Raw genomic sequence first — 17,530 nt, forward strand, 5'->3', positions numbered from 1 at the left:
ATCTTTTTATTTCTCTAATTTCTATCTATTTTTAATAAAAAATATTCTTGAACTTTTAATTCAGAATTCAAAATAGCGGCTCCTTTGCGTTTTTTTTTATTTCCAAAGAACCAAACAAAATGAAATACTAAAATTCTTTAAAAGAATACTGACGTCCTCGAATCAAAAGATGGTTGTCGGGACTTAGGAAGAAGAATAATACAAGTTTGAGAACAAAATATAGAAACGAAGAATTCACGGCTTTATTCTTTTTGTTTAATATATATTTTAAAAATTTCTGGAAAATTTTAAGATGAATGACGAGTTTTCTTTTCTTTTTCATATATATATATATATATATATATATATATATATGAATTAAATGAAAAGAAAAAATAAAATAAACAATAAGAATTAAATTACTAGAACAGAAAAAGTATAGACATTAATTATCTAATTTGACCTAAAATTTTATCTGAAATGATGATATATCGTGTCATGTTAAGATATCATTATACCTTAAAGTTAGTTAACGATTTAGTGATTAAAATGTAACAAATTAACAATGTTATGATCATATTGTAACTTTTAAAATTTAATGACAAAAATATAATTTAATCCATATATAAATGACTAAATCTATAACTTACCCAATAACAAATATTATCACCGAAGTATTAATGTGTTTTAATAGTTTTATAAAATCATTAAAACCTTTTAAAAAAAAAAAAAAGGGTTATGAGCCTTACTCCTTCAAATATCAACAAAGAAGCCTCAACCCATACTCTGAAAAGATGTTTACTTTTTTTTTTTTCAGTGTCACATGATTTAATATATGATAGAGAAATTTTCTTTCACAAACATTGTGACGTCATCAATACATAAAATAAAACTGGACCGTGAATGCAAAAAGGAGTAAAAGCTGAAGTTGGATCAAGAATACCATTTTCTTTTAAAATAAGAACAAATAATTTGCTGGAAGTAGGTTGTGAATTTGATAACCCTAAATTGATAAAATGGTGTGAATTATTGAGTTGTTCCAAAAAGGGATGAGATTCCAATTCTAACCACTTAAAACTATAAATAAATGCACTAACATTTAATTTTTAATTTAACTTCAAATTATAATTTTGATTTGGAAAAGAAGGCAGGGTTTAGGTGTGGTTGGAACATGGAATCTACAATAACATTAGCCACAACAAAAACAGTGTCTTAAGTAGTGGATGAAAAGTATTTGGCAGCACTCTATTTTAGAATTCCAATTAAATCATTCTATTAGAAATTTTCGAATTTATAATTTAATTTAAAAATTGATTAGGCAAAAGAAGAATTATGAAATAGTTGACCTTTTAGGCCAAGGACTTGACATTAATAATGGATCCCTCTATTTCCATTGAAAAGTAAACATAGCACTAAAACTCAACTTTGCTTTTCTCATAAAATAAAATACAACTTTGATTGCTCTCAAATTTCATAAATGAGACTTATCACTTTCGCCTACTTAGGTAGGTAATTTGTCCAACGCAACGCACCACCGACATAAGAATTATATTCGTATATTATTATTTGAATCCAAATATTTAGATTTACAGAATATTCAAATTTAGTATATGATTCCTTTTAAACAGCAAATAAAATGCCCTTCATATTTGAATATTCCAATCCTTTAAATAAGTAAATCTTCTTTTTATTTGGTATATTTGAAGTGAGGTAAAATCCACTCTACTCAAACCCTTCTTTTACAATCATTCTCTCTTTTGGGTTATATCTATTTATAATAACTTTTAAATTCAACAATTATATCATATATCTTGATTAATCAAATTATTATATATTACTTTAATATATTTTGGTTATTTTTAATCATATATTTTTTTTAATTTTGAGGTATACCTTTATAGGTTTTTTTAAAAAAAATAATGTATTTAATGGTCAATTTCTCTTCTTGCTATAATTCACCTCATCTCCATCAGTACAATTTACAATTGAATCCAAATAAAATTTAATCTCACTACTACATTTATCAAATCCCATTACTGTAATAATTAATATCTCACTATTACTGTGATTATCAATCTCATTGTCCATCCAAATATCCTTAAGCTCTACCACAAATTTCTGAATCTACCCCCTTCAATTTTTTTTTTTAAAAAAAAGAATGAAAAAAGAAAATAAAGGTTTCTTCTCTACCACCTAAACATTATCTCTACATGAACCCCATGATGTAAATGTTGAAGAACAAGTTGGATCCATAGTACATTTGCCCAAATATCTTTATATTACTGTTATTTGTGAGAAAGATTATTAGGAAACAAATGTGGGCACCAGAATCTCCCTCTACGTGACTTAAGGGGGGCCACCTCACCCCTCCACCAATTGCCAATTCCCCATTTTCTTCTTTTTCTCTCCCTTCAACACATGTTTCTGTCTTCACACTCCTCCAACGCAATGAACATCTCCTCTCCTTCTTCTTCCTTGCTTCTACTCTTCTCTTTCTCTTCATTTCCTTAATTCTTCCCACGGATTTCAGCTCTTTCCCATTTTCTTTATACCATGAATAAGCTTGTTGTTGAAGTGGTGGATGCCTACGATTTGATGCCTAAAGATGACCAGGGTTCTTCAAGCCCCTTCGTGGAAGTTGAGTTTGATGGCCAACGTCAGAGGACTCAAACCAAGCACAAAGATCTTAACCCTTCTTGGCATGAAAGCCTTGTTTTTGATATAAACCAGCCCGGAGATCTTGAGTACAAGACCATAGATGTCACTGTTTATAATGATAGGGAAGGCAATCATGGTCACCATCGGAATTTTCTCGGCCGAGTCAAGATTTCGGGGGCTTCCGTCCCCTCGTCGGAATCCGGTTCCAGTGTGCAGCACTACCCGCTTGATAAACGTGGCCTTTTTTCGAATATCAAAGGCGAGATTGCACTGAAACTTTATCAAGTCCGTGATGAACTTCCTCGGGAGCAGGTACAACGTGCGGCTCCTGCTAGTGCGGTGGCTGAAAATGAAGAAACTGGACGTTTCCAAGAATCCCAGTTCAACGAAACTCCGTTTCAGGAGATCAACGGTGGACGTGTCCAAGAATCCCAGTTCCAGGAAACTCCATTTCAGGAGATCAACAACGTCAACAATTTTGCTGAAGAGATCAAGGTAGAAGAAAAGAAGAAGAAGAAGAAGAAGAATGAACCAGAAGTGAGGACTTTTCATTCTATAGGGAAAGAACCAGAAGTGAGGACTTTTCACTCTGTAGGGACTGGAACTGGCGGTCCTCCACCAGCTCCGCCTCCAATGAAGGAAAAGCCCCCAGCGGTGGAGATTAGAGCAGATTTTGCTAAAGCAGCAGCACCAGCGGCTAGTGTGATGCATATGCAGATGCCAAGGCAGAACCCCGACTATCTGTTGGTGGAAACTAGGCCACCTGTGGCGGCACGTTTGCGATACAGGGGCGGTGACAAGACGTTGACTACTTACGACTTGGTGGAGCAGATGCATTACCTTTATGTAAATGTGGTTAAGGCAAAGGATCTTCCTGTAATGGATATGTCAGGAAGCCTTGACCCTTACGTGGAAGTGAAACTTGGGAACTACAAAGGGCAAACAAAACACTTGGAGAAGAACCAAAACCCTGTATGGCACCAAATCTTTGCATTCTCAAAGGAAAGGGTGCAATCAAACTTGCTTGAAGTTGTTGTGAAAGATAAGGATTTTGGGAAAGATGATTTTGTTGGGAAAATCGTGTTTGATGTCATGGAAATCCCACTTCGAGTTCCACCAGATAGTCCATTGGCTCCTCAATGGTACAGATTGGCAGATAAAAAAGGTGACAAGGTTAAAGGCGAAATAATGTTGGCCGTTTGGATGGGAACGCAAGCTGATGAGTCGTTCCCTGAGGCATGGCATTCCGATGCACACAACATTAGCCACTCCAACTTGGCTAATACGCGGTCCAAGGTTTATTTCTCCCCCAAGCTGTATTACCTTAGAGTTCATGTCATGGAAGCTCAAGATCTTGTCCCGCACGACAAAGGCCGCCTGCCGGATCCATATGTTAAGGTAGTACTTGGTAATCAGATTAGACCTACAAAGGTAATACAGCGCACCATTCATCCAGTTTGGGATGAGCAGCTTCTGTTTGTTGCCTCTGAGCCTTTTGAAGATTACATAATCATATCTGTTGACGATAGGATTGGACCTGGTAAAGATGAGATTTTAGGGAGGGCAATGATTCCAGTTAGAGAAGTGCCTCAAAGATTAGAAACTGGTAAGCCACCGGATCCCCGGTGGTTTAATCTACTAAAGCATTCAAAGGCAGAAGAGGAAGGTGAAAAGAAGAAAGAAAAATTCTCAAGCAAGATCTTGCTGCTGATTTTTCTGGAGGCCGGCTACCATGTTCTTGATGAATCTACACATTTTAGCAGTGATCTTCAGCCATCATCCAAGTTCCTCAGGAAGCAGAGCATAGGGATTCTCGAACTTGGGATTTTGAGTGCAAAGAATTTGCAGCCAATGAAGATGAAGGATGGTAAGTTGACTGATGCATATTGTGTCGCAAAGTATGGAAACAAATGGGTGAGGACTAGAACTCTTCTTGATACTCTGTATCCTCGATGGAACGAGCAGTATACTTGGGAAGTTCATGATCCCTGTACTGTAATCACCATTGGAGTGTTTGATAATTCCCACACCAATGGGAGCAAAGATGATGCAAGGGATCAAAGAATCGGGAAGGTGAGAGTTCGGCTATCGACTCTCGAGATTGATCGTGTTTATACTCATTATTATCCTTTGTTGGTTCTTACACCCGGCGGTTTGAAGAAGAATGGGGAACTTCAGTTGGCATTAAGGTTCACTTGCACTGCGTGGGTTAACATGGTGGCTCAATACGGTAGGCCATTGCTTCCCAAGATGCACTATGCCCAGCCTATACCTGTTATGAACATAGACTGGCTGCGCCACCAAGCAATGCAGATTGTGGCAGCAAGACTGCAGAGAGCAGAGCCACCACTTCGGCGGGAAGTGGTTGAGTACATGTTGGATGTGGATTACCATATGTGGAGTCTCAGAAGAAGCAAGGCGAATTTCAATCGCATAATGTCGCTTCTTTCGGGGGTAACTGCTATTTGCAAGTGGTTCAATGATATCTGCTACTGGAGAAACCCAATCACAACATGTCTGGTGCATATTTCGTTCTTGATACTTGTTTGCTACCCAGAACTAATATTGCCTACAATTTTCCTTTACCTGTTTGTGATTGGGATATGGAACTACCGTTTCAGACCAAGACATCCCCCACATATGGATGCTAGGCTTTCACAAGCGGATCGTACACACCCCGATGAGCTAGATGAAGAATTTGACTCATTCCCAACATCCAGACCATCAGATATTGTACGAATGAGGTATGATAGGCTGCGAAGTGTTGCTGGTAGGGTACAGACAGTGGTTGGAGATCTGGCAAGTCAAGGGGAAAGAGCTCAGGCAATACTAAGCTGGCGTGATCCAAGAGCAACAGCAATCTTCATCATCTTTTCCTTGATCTGGGCTGTGTTCATTTATGTTACTCCGTTCCAAGTGGTGGCTGTTCTGTTCGGTCTCTACTGGCTGCGTCATCCTCGCTTCAGGAGCAAGCTGCCATCGGTGCCTGTCAACTTCTTCAAGAGATTACCATCAAAGTCAGACATGCTAATTTGAGAAACTAAGGTTACTTCCATTATTATCATTCGTTTAATCAGTATGTGAATAAAGATGATTCGGTGAATAACTTTCAGCAGATCTTACCTGGAAATGGGGGAGAGAAGAGCAATCCACTACCCCATTACAAAGAATCTCACTTTTCCTGGTCCGAATATGCACATTCACAGCTTTCTTCAGATTTATCTATGAAACCCCACCATTCTTTTCAGCCGCTATTCAAGATTTTGCTTTAGTTATCATGTGTACTTCATGACTGAAAGCTTAATATCTCCACATGGGTGCTGTAAAGGAGTGAAAAAGGTAAAAAGGACTGTAGGCCAGTGCCTGCAAGTGTCAGAGCTAGTTTATATTTATAGGATGAAAATGTTTATATAATAAAAATAAGATGAACAATAGTTCTTCAAATCCCTCAATCTCATTGGCACTTGTGTTAAAAAGTACAAAAAAAGGGCATGTTTGACATTGGAAATCTTCCAAAACCAAAAGGAGAATTTCAGACAAAGGACTATTCATTTTGATAGTAAAGTCCTGAATTCTAGATGCATTATTACTGCAACAATCATAAAAAAGCTGACAAAGATTCCAACAAGAAGAGCCCTATCAACAAAACCCCAGCCGCCCGGGGCCCAATCCTGCTCATTCTCTAGCCCCAAGGCAATGTCATTCTCCAACTTTTTTTGCGCATGGTTCCTTCGCTTCCTTATAAACCAGTGAATCGGATTTTTGCTGGCTCGATTTTCCATTGGACTATCATTCTTGGAAACCGTGCATTTATCCAATTTAATCTGTCCCCCGCAGATGTCTGGTCCACAAGAGCAAGGTTCTGGCTCCTTTGAACATGCACAACACTCGTACTGGTTGGAGCAAGGAGAATGTTTCTCCTGATTAGAAACCTTATCTGGAGCCATTTTTACATTTACTTGGGGGAGAGACTCGAGCACTTCTCCAAACACTGACCATCTTCCCACAGATGTTATCTTCACGATAGCTGAAGTACCCAAAATAGTTTCAGGAGCAACTATGAGAACCTGCACATATCCCTTCGTATGGCCAACCTTGGGATAACGAAATGAATATGAGCTTAGATGTTAGCACACGTTAGATAAAGCCTTTTAATAAAGTGACAAGTTGTAGCTATATCCAATAAAAGGTTGAAGCATAAAGCTGTTTCTAACAACTGGCACCCACAAGCTAGATATCAGATGGCACTGAAAATTGCATTTAGATAAATTGTGAGCACATGAAATGCCAAGTACCAATTTGAAATATATTAAGAAAGTGAAACACAAATGCTTGACAACTCTTGCAGACTTTCAAAACTGAAGTAAAAAAGAAATTTCCCGCATAGCATTCTATCAAACCCAGAAGAAAGGAAGAAAAATTGAATGCAGACCAAATTAATTAAACACTAAACGGGGGGTTGCAACTCGTAAGGGCAGCTCATTTCTAACAAAAATAGAAGAAATCAAGTTCACCAGAGAGCAAGACACCAGGACTATAAACACATTAATAAGCCATCGCAAAGCAACCCAACAGAAGGGTTTCAGTCCACATACATCAGAAAATAAATCTAGTTTGAGCTGAAATCTAGTTGATTAACAAGGGCCAAAACACAGGAGAAGGAAGCATACAGAAGTTGTGCAAAAGTTTATTTTACCAGTAGCAAATCTTCTTACCAAGTGAATTCCATCAGTTGCAATTTCAGTAATCCATATTCTTTCAACTTTGCCTTCCATTCCATTGTACGGTGTAAAAGCTTCAAAAACAGAAGTTAATTCACGGCTCCGATTCTTCACTATAGTACTTGGGACCTTTTTCATCCTTGCAGCAGGAGTTCCTAGTTTTAGAAAGATCATAAAAATAAACGTCTTAGCTTACTATAGCTAAGAGCTAATAAATGGACAATATTTACATTGACCAAGTAAGCTATCAAGCATGGTTTGTTTAACAGATGGAACTTTTGAATTATAAAGTCAAGTGATGTCTTAATATCTCAACTTTTTGGCGTTCATACATATGATAACAGCCGCAAATCTAGAATCTAATACCATTTCAAACATGGATTTATCAGAATCAAATACTACATAATCTTCTGAATGTATTAGCAAAATCTCATTAGCATAGCCAGATAAGGGCTAATAATTTGTTTAGCTCTAGACTACAAAAATTACCACTCTCTCCAATAAGTCAACTATCAATGTTAATTGGCTAATTAGGCAGCTGGAGCTTCATTTATTATCCTTATATCGGTTTGTACTACATAATTTTTATTCCTAGCATTTGGAATTTTGGATTATCTATCATCTACATCTCACAAAAGGCAAATGCTGGCAAAATGATGTACACAATGCTAAATCTAAAATTCTTGTTCCTTCAACTTTAGGGGCTTATATTGACTTTGCTCAGGGTGATTTCTAGATAACTTTTTATAAAATTAACCTTTATAGTTTTATATTTTGCACTTTCTTACTAAAGGCACGCTGCCTCCTCGATTTATGGTTTTTCTGTTGCAATGCTCATAGAACATAGATTGAAATAAAATGTACTGATGGTTGTGGTCCTGTGCAAAAGGAATGGTTAAACGTCTGAACTAAAACCAATTGGAAATAGGTGGAGGGGCCAAACTTTAATATAACACGGGAAACTTAATATTTAACAGATGGAGGACAGCACTACTTAATCCTCCCCTAATGTCTAGCTCAAAGGGCCTACAGATGAACAATCTCATCAGGGGTCATCAACCTCCCATGGGGTCAGGTAGGAAGAATAACATGACAAAATCAAGGATTTCATACCATGCTTTGCATCCCACCTAAAACCAATTGATAATAGGTCAAGGGGCCAACTTTAATATGAGACCAAAGGAAACATAATACTTGATATATGGGGGTAACACCACTTAACAAAAATCAAGAAAATCAAACAGCTGACACGGAGATTGGGAAACATTTTCAGAACTAAACAAGCCCTAAAAATCTGTATTTTACACCCTCCATCCTTGTAGCTGCTAGAAGGAATAAAAACCACTTAAGTAAAATTTTTCTAATTTTAAATTACTCATTAAGGATTTGTTTGTCTAAATTTTCTAGTAAACAAAAGAAGCTGCCTTTGACATTGAAACATAGGCTAATGATTGCTACAAGAATACAAGTGCTTATGCATAAGTAATTATGTATGAATATCAAGGAATTTATGAGCTCCAATGTAACATGACAGAATATGCCTTGCAAGTGACATCAGATTAATAATTGGTAAATGAAAGAAAGATTTCAAGTTTTTAGTAAAATAAAGTCAGAGAGAGAAAAAAGAAGTAGAAAATTATAGTAAAGAAACTGGAACAATAACCAACACCATACCAGGTCTAGGATAGAACTGTGATATATGAACTTGAGAGAACTTGTATTCTTTAATAAGGTTTACTGTTTGAGAAAAATCTTCATCAGTTTCACCTGAAATGACCCAAAAATTATTATAATTAAATAAAAAACCATTGAACTAAGTCCTTAAGCAGATTATTTAAGAGTAAATGTTCTGATAAGATACTCAAAATATTTGTAATGGGATAGAATTTCTCCATAGGCCTGATTCGAGAGGCTTTGTAGCCAATTTGGGCTTGGGTGTTGAAAAGCTTCCCTAAGCCCATACAAATGGAGTAGATCAGTTCTTGGGCTAGCTGCCTGCCCGGGCCACAAGCTTCAACATCTTTCAGGTAAGATGTTAAAGCGCAAGCCAGAGCTCAAGCGTCTATTTTATTAAATACATAATTTAATTTAACTTTAGTTTAAATATATATTTAAATTTAACTATTAATATAATATGATTTTGTACTATTTTAACAATAAAACTTCAGGTACATGTGCTGGCCAAGAATAGCTTTACAAGGCTTGTGCCACATTGAAGTCTAGGCCATGGGCACCACTAGCTTGGAGTTCTCATAAAATAAATTATTTTATATTAACATAAAATCATTTTGATTTTTTGAAAATTGAAACCAATCAAATAACATTTGTTGTTCAATAAACTAATAGCTTATTTTGGCCTGGTTCTGAGCTTGTGCTAAAATCCTGGCTCAGCCAAACCCAAAGCAGGCCAGGGTTTCTGATGTGAGCAGTCATACAACCCCAGGGACAAGAGTGTAACCAGAAGAATTCCCATTAGTAGAAAACTGTAATTCTTTCCGAACTGAAGAGAGATGTTTTGAGCCGGCTTATGCTCAAAAACAATTATATATTTACCTTCCACCTTTATTCTAGGTATGGGCATATCAATAGTTGCAAAACTTTTTTCCTAGTTCTCTAGAAAAACAGGGATACCTAATTTTAATTTATTTAGGCTTTATTTTTCATTGCTTTTCAAAGTGCTTTCAGGGTGGAGCTATAAGCAATGCTAAATAGATAGCTTTTGAAAAGTACTTTTGAATCTAAACGCAAAAGCTGTAATTTCTAGCTTTTGCATTTGGAAAAAGCACTTTTGGAGTCAAATGACTATTTTAACCCTTATTTATAATCCAATAAATTTTACGTAATATTTATATTGGTTATAAAATTATTTCCTTAGTGAAATTTATTTCAAATATATAAATCTATATTTGAATTGAATTTGAAATGATTATATTTTAATATCTAAAATAATTTATATATTCAAATTAAATTTTACAAATAATTAAATGTTAATTGCTTTAAAATATTTAAAATTTATATTCATATATTAAAATATTAATAATGAGTTTTAATAAATTATTTTTATATTTTTACTGAGATATAATAAAATTAACTAATTTAAACATTTTTAAAAGCATATTTTTTACTTTATAACATTAGGTCTAAAATTGAGATTTTATTTCTCAAAAGCACTTTTTGACAACAACAACATTTAAATCTTAAATCAAAATTTTCAAAAGCACTTTTTAAAATCAATACTAAACTAGCCCTCAATGTTCCATAAAACTAGAAAATGTTTTCACTCATTGATTAAAATCAGATCTAGCTGACCTGTTGAACCAGAAACCAGTAGACTATCCAAGTCAATATAATATATAGATCAATGAACCGGTTTAGTATATATTTTTTGTTCTTTTCTTTTCCTTGGTAATTAATTAGATTTAAACCTATAACCTCCCAAATACTATATTCAAGACCATATCATTAAGCCAAATACATAATTTTATTAATATTTACTGCATCTAATATTTATTTAGCATTAAAATAATTTTTAAATATTTAATTTTTAAAAGTGAACAAAGTCCAACCAGTTGACTGAGGTAATAAACATATGATCTCCAATCCAATTTTTTTTAACCTTGGTTTCCATAAGCAGTTCTTTACCTTATTTGATCGAGATCATATTTAGAACTAAGCTAGATATATAAAATGGAAAATATTTTCCAAAAATAGAAGTGCCCTATGGTGCAAACTAAGAGAATTAAGCACCACAAAGGCCCCTACAAATGCTTTTCAATATATATAAATCAATGATGGCAGAGAAAAGAGACAACTACTAACCAGGAAATCCACATATTATATCAGTTGCAATCTGCATCCCCGGCACAAGTTCAGTCAAGGTATCTACCACAGTCCTAAACTCACTCACAGTATATTCCCGATTCATAGCCTAAAACAATAAAAATACTTAGTAAGACAATTATCATTTAGCATAAATTTAAGGACACTTATCTGCATTAATTACAATTTTTTTATTTTTTCTGTTTTAGTTACTAAATAATTTGAAGCCATTAGCCAAGATAAAGAGACATTATATGACCAAATTTTGGACTTACAGTCAAGACAGCATCACTCCCAGATTGAACCGGAACGTGAAGAAAGGAATATACACAAGGATGACATAAAACTGCTGCTATCTCTTTCAGATGCTCCAAGATAAAAGGAGGATTGGTCATCCCAATTCGTAGCATTGTGCTTCCATCAGGAGGAAGTTCCGCAACAATGGCATTCAACAAAATTGGTAGGTTAACCCCAATGTCACGACCTACAAGATTGCATGACCTATAAGAACACTCTCCGTACATGTTCATATATATGTGTGTATGTATGCATGTATGTATGTATGTATGCAACTATTAATCTTTACAAATATGTATGCAACTATTAATCTTTACAAATATATGCATGTATTCTTGTATTTGAAAACTTGAACAACATTTTCAACTATAGACGCTGCAGGAACAAAACTCTTAAATCTAAAGTTTCCTAGGCATCATGGGCAGACACAAAAACTAAAATACCATATGCTCCAGTATCTTCACTGCTCAACCATATCTCCCTGACCCCATCAGCTATAACGGTTTTGACACGCTCAACCTGCATTTTGGAGAGGTTAGTAAAGACACAACCAAAAATAAAGTGTAGTACTTCAGCTACATTACTTACAAGACTGTCAACAGTGTAGCTCCCTAAGTGACCACGAGCATGCTTTGTCTTGCAATAAGTGCAAGCACCTAAACAACCAACATTAATCGGAAGAATCTCAACAAACTTGTTCTTTCTGACCTGATATAAGATTAAACAAATTTGAGTTAAATTAATCTTTAAGAGTAAAAAGTTATCATCTGTATGCTATTTTGAAATTATCCACACTTTTAATTAAGGGAAAAGTCTGGAACTTTTAACAATGAATTTGGTACCAACATTCAAAAGCTAACTATCAGCCAGTAAACATCATTTTCACGTGAACATTGTCAAAGCTAAAGAACACGTTGGTACTAAAAAAAATGCAGCTTATTTCAGTTGCTTCTTTCAATATCACCTATTCGATTCACCTCTCTTCCCTATTGCAATCTCTCCCACGCTAACTTTTTTGTTGTAATTGCATTTTTCTGATAAATAAATTTATACATTTATTTGTTTCACCTATCTAGGTAGGAGATTTTAGACTCTAGTCAGTGCTTTAGAAATATGTCCAATACAACTAGGATAGTCATAAATCCATTTAAGTAATTGAAGTAGCAATAATTAACAGTTCAAACCTTAGGAAGGTCCAGCGATGGCAAAGTCTTGCGATTCAAAAGCCGCACCTCATGGCCTTTCAGGGTCTCCTCTACAACTTCAACAACACGGTCAATTTGCTGGACTCCAACTATACTAACCCCTTCTAGCTCTTTCAGATCTCGGCTTCCTTGAGGAACACACCCAGCAACCACCAGTGGCTTTTTCGCACTTTTGCATTTTGTTATTACCGTGTTCATTGCTGACTGACTTGGGTTTTTCACTGTGCATCTGCAAAACAAACCAAAAAAAGATAAAATTATTAAAAAAATATAAGCATGGATACCAAAAATAGTGTTTGAAGGGAATATAGTGTGTCAAAGAAAGAGTGTTTATACAAATGCTAAAACAAAGAGAATACAGTGTTGTGGAAAAAGAGGTGAGACAGCTCTTAGAAGTTACCAAAATTTCTTTTTAAGACAAATGTGTAATTCTTATACGGTCATTCTGATGCCTCTGAGGATAATAGACATAATAACAGCAGCACATGCAACATATCTTAATGAAACCATTATTAATCAGCAATCATGTGCTGCAGAATGAATAAAATAATAAAAGGTAGAGGATGACAAGACAAATATTTATCCCTCAATACATGATAAAAGGTAAACGACTATCCTAGGAAATGAAAAAAGTTCAAAGGCTCGTCTGCAGGAAGCAGATGTCTCTCATTCTGTGATGCCTGCTGTTTATTTAGTGTCAGACTAATTCACGCATCTTATAATCATCACACTAATCAGAAGTTAATACACAACAAGATTTCATGTTTAACTCTTCAAGAAATGCAGCTTCTGCTATAATCTTGATATTCCAATAATTTATGATAATTAAAAAACCAATGTAGAAAGTTGAGCCAATAATGAAGTTGAACTTCATGGGCAGACATAAAAAGCAACAGTGAATTTATTATCCACAACCAATGGCAACCAGAATTCATCAATCTTTCCCTCCACCATGAATGACCCAAGCAAGCTGAAAAACTTTTCAAAAATTAAGATCTATGACAACCTCAGCAAATTTGGGATTATATGACCTTATTTAAAGCTACTGTTATTTGGGTATATTGATTTTTCACATAGTAAAGTAATACATCCATTCAAATCCTTATGAAACATATAATAGAGGAATATTACTGAGGTTGTGAGAACCCGACGTTTTGATGATTTCATAATTGTTAAAACCATGGTATAAATGTACTTATCTCCGGTACAAAAAGAACATTAAAGAGAACAAGGTAATGATAATCAAGAAAAGGATAATAACAAATTAAATTAATTCAATGGTGCAAGCCTTACGTATTTATTAGCCAAAGGTCTCCCTCCTCAGGATTGTCAGATATTGCATAGCCAAATGCTGAAAGCTGACCCGCCATATATTCACTGTCACTCTGACAAGATGTATGAACATGAGTGAGATGAGCTGCACCTTTATTCTTTTTCACAACAACACGTTAAAACTCAATTACAAGATCAGGTTTGACATGTAATCAATACAACTAGTATCTTTAATATTAAAAGATTTTAAATTAGTATAGATAACACGATATATTACAAAAGCAATTTTTGGTTAGATATAAGGTTTTCTCATATTCAATGACTTTCAAGTGTTAACCTATGTTACCAGGACTAGGGAATGAGTGTCACACACGGGTATGCTTAGTTTTTCTTTAAGTTTTATCACATAATTGGAAGATCAACCTGATATTCGAATATAGGTTGACAAGTGTTGGACTCTAGAACAAGTATTGGATACAAGTATGTATATAGGTATGCTCTTTTATTTTTCTAAGTTTCTTCATATAATTGGAGGATCAACCGCCAGACCACATTATTATAGAAAATAAAGTAATAAACTCAAATTCACAAGACATAAGAGCTCAAGGGAGGGTGCCTGCTATTTCAACTATTTAACATCCATGAATTTCAATCATATCTTATGGATAAGCATGTTAGACACAAACTCTTGGTGAATCTAAGTATTTGAGGGAACAAAAAGAAAGAGCTAAAAAGAAGTTAGCATTCAGATATTTACAACAAGACAAAAACGCAGTTCATTGAGTAAACCACAGTTTTTGGGTCTTCTTTTAAGCTCAAAACCACCCATTAAGCTATTTCCTAAAACATTACAAATTAAAAAAAAAAAAAGGAAAACTTGCCTGGTTATGTGAGCATCCAAAAGTCTTGACATAAATAGTCTGCAACAAAGAAATTGAAAAAGAAAAAGAATGAATAACTATTTACAAATTGATAAATGATAAATATAATTATATTAGGAAGTAAGAAGGACCTGAGTGCCAGGGATTTTGGGAGGATCATTCATTTGAGAAACCTTGCTGGGTTTGGCTTTGTTCTTTTTCCTGGGATTAACTCCAACCGCATTCAAAGGTAACCTAAACCCAGGAGGAGCTCCGCCGCTGCCGACCAACAAATCTTCTATGTCTTCCATTTCCTTGGATCGTCCCTTTCGACTTCAGAGGCCGCTGCACTGCAAAGTGCAGGATAGAAAAAAAGCAAACCAGACCTCTCTGTTCTGCCAAAAAGTGAGCTTTGGGTTCACTAATCGGGCTTTTGCTTCACTTTAACTTGCTGGGCTTTTGTTTTCTGATGTGAACTAGAAGCTCAAAACAGCCCAAGTTTTCTGGTCCCTAATAAAGCATACCAGTAAAAAGAAACACTACCAATTTTTAAATTGAGCAAATTCGTCCCTATAAAAAAAACTGGAGTAATTTAATACCTTTCAATTTTGAAAGCGAGAAATTGAGGAAAATTAATCACAGTATTAATGTCTTTCATAAATTTTGTATATTTTTTTATTGGTATAATAACAAATTTAGCCTTCAATCTTTACATATTTTGTTAATTTGATATTGATTCTAAAATTAACAAATTTAGCCTCAACATTTACACATTTATAGAAATATTGTGGGCTAAATTTGTTAAATCTTGACCAAATTGATAGAATGTGTAAATTATGAGAGCCAAATTTGTTATTATATTAGTCAAATTTATGTAAATTTGATGAAAAATATTAACAATGTGATTAATTATCCTTAATTGCTCAATTTTGAAATCGATAATGATTAAACTGCTCTGTTTTTTTAAAAGAACAAATTTACTCAATATTAAAATTTAGAGAGACTGAAGAAGTATTTTAACCCATATATACGATGAAGGTTTTGAAAAATAAAGGGTTAATGCAAATTTTGACTGCAATTAGATTTATTTTGGTTTTTTAGTCTATTTTAGTACATGAATTTACTAATTAGGTTTTATTTTGGTCATTCAAATTAGAAAAGTGTAAAAGTCTATTTTAATTTATTTATCATTAGGTTTGTTATTTTTAAGTAATGTCATGATATAATCTCAAAATGTTATATTATCGAACTTATACATATTTTTCCAATTTAATGGTTAAATTTAAATACTAAAATAAAAAAAAAGATACAAATACTAAAATGGAGGAAAAAATTATATTAACCAAAAAGATATAAGGTCTAGGGTGCAATGGATTTGAGTGATAGAGAGAGGGAGATATAATGTAGGGTAGGCAAGCCAAGTGGCCTTCGTATATAATAAGTGATGGCATCCTTTATCCAGTTCTCTTCAGCCTCAATTAAAAATAAATATTTTGTGGTGCTACTTTCTTTATTTGTTTACGAGTTAATAGGTTCAGCACTTCATTCCACTCTCATCTCACAATGGCAAATCTCTCAGCTTTACCTCATCTTCCTCAATACACTCCTGGGATGCTAATTAATGGAAATAAGCAGCTAATTAAATCCAGAGCTTTCCCTGTCTTTGCTGCAAAATCTGGTCCCTTAAACTCGGTAATTAAACTCTCTTTCTCCTCTTCTAATTGATAAGCTTATTTACTGAATATAAGATAATGTAATATATGATTTATTAGTATACATTAAAATCATTCACACTATATATACATATTTCAGATCTTGAAAAGATGCCAGAAATGTGGAGGCAAAGGAGCTATAGAGTGTCCTGGATGTAAGGTGTTGTACTTTCTTAGACTCAAGAAAAAATGTCACAAGAAAATCAAGTATTCTTTTAGCTAATACATATCAATTTTATTGGGTTTACAGGGAACAGGAAAAAACAAAAAGAATGGCAACATCTTCGAGAGATGGAAGTGAGTTATATATATATATATATATATATGATTTAAGAATAAATGTATATAGAGATAAATTTGATTCTTATAAAAGAAAATCAATTGTTTCAGATGCTTTGATTGCCAAGGATTTGGGCTGAAAAGTTGTCCTAATTGTGGGCAAGGAGGGCTGACACCTGAGCAAAGAGGAGAAAGATAGTTTGAGATTTTCATCCAACATATTGTATCTAATCATAATCTCAAACCTTTCCCACTCACTTTTCTTCTTATTTTTATTTTAATCTTCCTAAGTCTCCCACACTCATCATTAAATTATAGTCTTCAAAAGTATTTTTATGCCTGTTTGGAATTCAAGATTTAGATTCGGATTTTCAAATTTAAATAATTTTAAGATAAGTTTTGGATTTAAAATCCATTTTAAAACTTAAAATTTTCAAAATCTAAATATCATAAACTTTTCTTTCTTAAATCAAATTATATCAAATCGTTATTCAATTAAAATTTATATCAGGTTTCCATAGCTATGGGTTTTTCTGATTTGGCTTTTTCTTTGTTGATTTTTAATATAATTCTTTTATTTTTTATTTTAACTCTCAAAATTTAAGAATAGCAAAAAATAAAAGAGGATAATATAATTTTGGTCCCTAAACTTAACAAGTAGCTCCATATTAGTCTTTAAACTTTTTTTATCCCGTTTAACCTCTGAACTTAGAAATTGTTATTCATTT

The 17,530-nt window shown here is 34.1% G+C and overlaps 3 protein-coding genes across 5 annotated transcripts; 2 read left to right on the top strand and 1 right to left on the bottom strand.

Moving 5' to 3' along the window:
* Positions 1–2,194: 2,194 nt before the first annotated feature.
* Positions 2,195–6,081, top strand: LOC108452874 (FT-interacting protein 7). Of its 2 annotated transcripts, XM_017750653.2 has the most exons (2): positions 2,195–5,157; positions 5,259–6,081. In XM_017750653.2, exons 1-2 carry the CDS (start codon positions 2,533–2,535, stop codon positions 5,286–5,288), a joined length of 2,655 nt encoding a protein of 884 aa, XP_017606142.1. In that variant the 5' UTR covers positions 2,195–2,532; the 3' UTR covers positions 5,289–6,081. The 2 variants fall into 2 exon arrangements, with proteins under 2 accessions (XP_017606142.1, XP_017606141.1); XM_017750652.2 differs by having other exon boundaries at positions 2,533–6,081.
* Positions 6,073–15,263, bottom strand: LOC108452876 (uncharacterized). The gene is made up of 11 exons (XM_017750655.2): positions 14,964–15,263; positions 14,833–14,871; positions 13,973–14,064; positions 12,659–12,908; positions 12,063–12,182; positions 11,918–11,993; positions 11,453–11,661; positions 11,178–11,286; positions 9,033–9,125; positions 7,353–7,513; positions 6,073–6,731 (listed from the first exon to the last, which is right to left on the bottom strand). Exons 1-11 carry the CDS (start codon positions 15,120–15,122, stop codon positions 6,186–6,188), a joined length of 1,854 nt encoding a protein of 617 aa, XP_017606144.1. The 5' UTR covers positions 15,123–15,263; the 3' UTR covers positions 6,073–6,185.
* A 983-nt stretch (positions 15,264–16,246) lies between these two features.
* On the top strand, positions 16,247–17,142 carry LOC108452601 (protein PHOTOSYSTEM I ASSEMBLY 2, chloroplastic). Of its 2 annotated transcripts, none has more exons than XM_017750401.2 (4): positions 16,247–16,503; positions 16,624–16,683; positions 16,774–16,820; positions 16,914–17,142. In XM_017750401.2, the coding sequence occupies exons 1-4, from the start codon at positions 16,375–16,377 to the stop codon at positions 16,999–17,001; spliced, it is 324 nt and encodes a 107-aa protein (XP_017605890.1). In that variant the 5' UTR covers positions 16,247–16,374; the 3' UTR covers positions 17,002–17,142. The 2 variants fall into 2 exon arrangements, with proteins under 2 accessions (XP_017605890.1, XP_052884722.1); XM_053028762.1 differs by having other exon boundaries at positions 16,624–16,678; positions 16,914–16,996.
* The last annotated feature ends 388 nt before the right edge of the window (positions 17,143–17,530 follow it).

This window comes from Gossypium arboreum, chromosome 5, assembly GCF_025698485.1.
Source record: "Gossypium arboreum isolate Shixiya-1 chromosome 5, ASM2569848v2, whole genome shotgun sequence".
NCBI classification, from domain to species: Eukaryota; Viridiplantae; Streptophyta; class Magnoliopsida; order Malvales; family Malvaceae; genus Gossypium; species Gossypium arboreum.